Source organism: Fulmarus glacialis, unplaced genomic scaffold, assembly GCF_000690835.1.
Source record: "Fulmarus glacialis isolate BGI_N327 unplaced genomic scaffold, ASM69083v1 scaffold33439, whole genome shotgun sequence".
Taxonomy (NCBI): domain Eukaryota; kingdom Metazoa; phylum Chordata; class Aves; order Procellariiformes; family Procellariidae; genus Fulmarus; species Fulmarus glacialis.
Genome location: NW_009233132.1, coordinates 1 through 1,323, shown reverse-complemented (window position 1 = coordinate 1,323; position 1,323 = coordinate 1). Strand labels below are relative to the sequence as shown.

The 1,323-nt window shown below is 64.8% G+C and overlaps 1 protein-coding gene across 1 annotated transcript in view; it reads right to left on the bottom strand.

Annotated features, from left to right (window-relative positions):
- Positions 1 to 1,129, bottom strand: part of LOC104082201 (diacylglycerol kinase delta-like) — a gene marked incomplete at its 5' end in the record, with an annotated part of 5,376 nt that extends 4,247 nt beyond the window's left edge. The window contains 3 exons of the mRNA XM_009585223.1: positions 285 to 384; positions 495 to 596; positions 901 to 1,129. Of these exons, the coding sequence (XP_009583518.1) occupies positions 285 to 384; positions 495 to 596; positions 901 to 1,129 (431 nt within the window). The remainder of the gene's footprint in view (positions 1 to 284; positions 385 to 494; positions 597 to 900) is intronic.
- Between the last annotated feature and the right edge of the window lie 194 nt (positions 1,130 to 1,323).

Here is a 1,323-nt window from a genome sequence, read left to right as displayed (position 1 = left end):
CCCGGCCTGCACTGGGCGAGGGGGGAGCCCCAAGCTCCCAGCATGAGCACGGTGCTGGCCAAGGGGCTGGCAGCAAGAGATCCTGCACCAGGCACATGCAGGCTTCCCCAGCGCAGGCACCACCAGGCCAGGGAGGGCTGCGCACCAGGGATGCCACACTGGTGGGCAGAGGATGCCCCAGCAGCCATCTCCAAGAAGCATCGTGGTCCCAGCTCTGCTCCCGCTCTGTGATGGGCAGCAAGGGAGGGCCAGGCGCCCCAGGGCGGGCAGGACCCCAGACTCACAGGGCACTGGGGTCTTCAGGGAACTGCAAGCTGCCGAAGGTGTCCGGCCGGTCCAGGATGATGGAGGAAGACGCAGAGGTCACTGTCTCCCGCCGGCAGCCTGGCCAGGGGGGAGAGGAGGCAGCTGCTGAACTGGCTCTTACCCTGAGCCCATCCCACGGCTCACCCCTATGCCCCCCCAAAAAGCCATGTGCCCCATTGGTATCTTACTGAGCCTCTCCTCCTCCTTGTTGAGCTCCTCCGAGCTGTCCTTCTTGCTGGGGCCTGCGCTGCCCCGGTAGGCTTGGGTCTGCTTGTTCTGCTCATCCACAGCTGGATGCAAAGAAGGGCATGACAGCGAGTCCTGCGCAGCCCCATGGCCCTGTGCCCCCTCCCTGGGGGACTCGTGCCAGGCAGGACCCAGGGTGGCACCTTTGCCCCACGTTGGGGACCTCTCTCAGCCAAGCCAAGCACCAGAGAAGGGCTGATGCCCTTGAATTGCACAGCACTGCTGCCACCGCAAGGATTCAGATGGGGAAACCAAGGCACGGCTCCAGCACCAAGCTGCGGTGGCTCTGCAGCCCACGCCAGGCTGCTGCAGCGCCACGCGAGCTGCCAGCCCCTGCCACCCCCTCACCTTTCTCCGCCTGCTCAATGATTTGCCGCAGGGCTTTCTTCAGGCTGTTCGCCCGCAGCATGAGCTGCTCCTTGGATTTGAAGATGCGAGGCAAAAGGCTGCCGCCTTTCTCCTGGTCCTTGGTGTCAGCAGGGGTAGCCTGTGCCATTCCCTCAGGGACCACGATGGCCTGAGCCTCCTCGTTCAGCTCCCGCACCAGCGAGTCCAGCTTCTCATTCAGCATGGCACACTGCGGGACGCCCACCACGCTCAGCACCCTGGCACAAGTCACTGCCCAGCGCCAGTGCTGGGTGCTTGCCTGGGCACCTCTAGTGCCTGGGCATCCCAAGCACGAGGGCACCCTATCTTAGCCTAGGCACTTCAGGCTTGCCAGGACATCCCAAGTGCCTGGGCCCCCCAAGGACCGCACACCCTGACGCATGC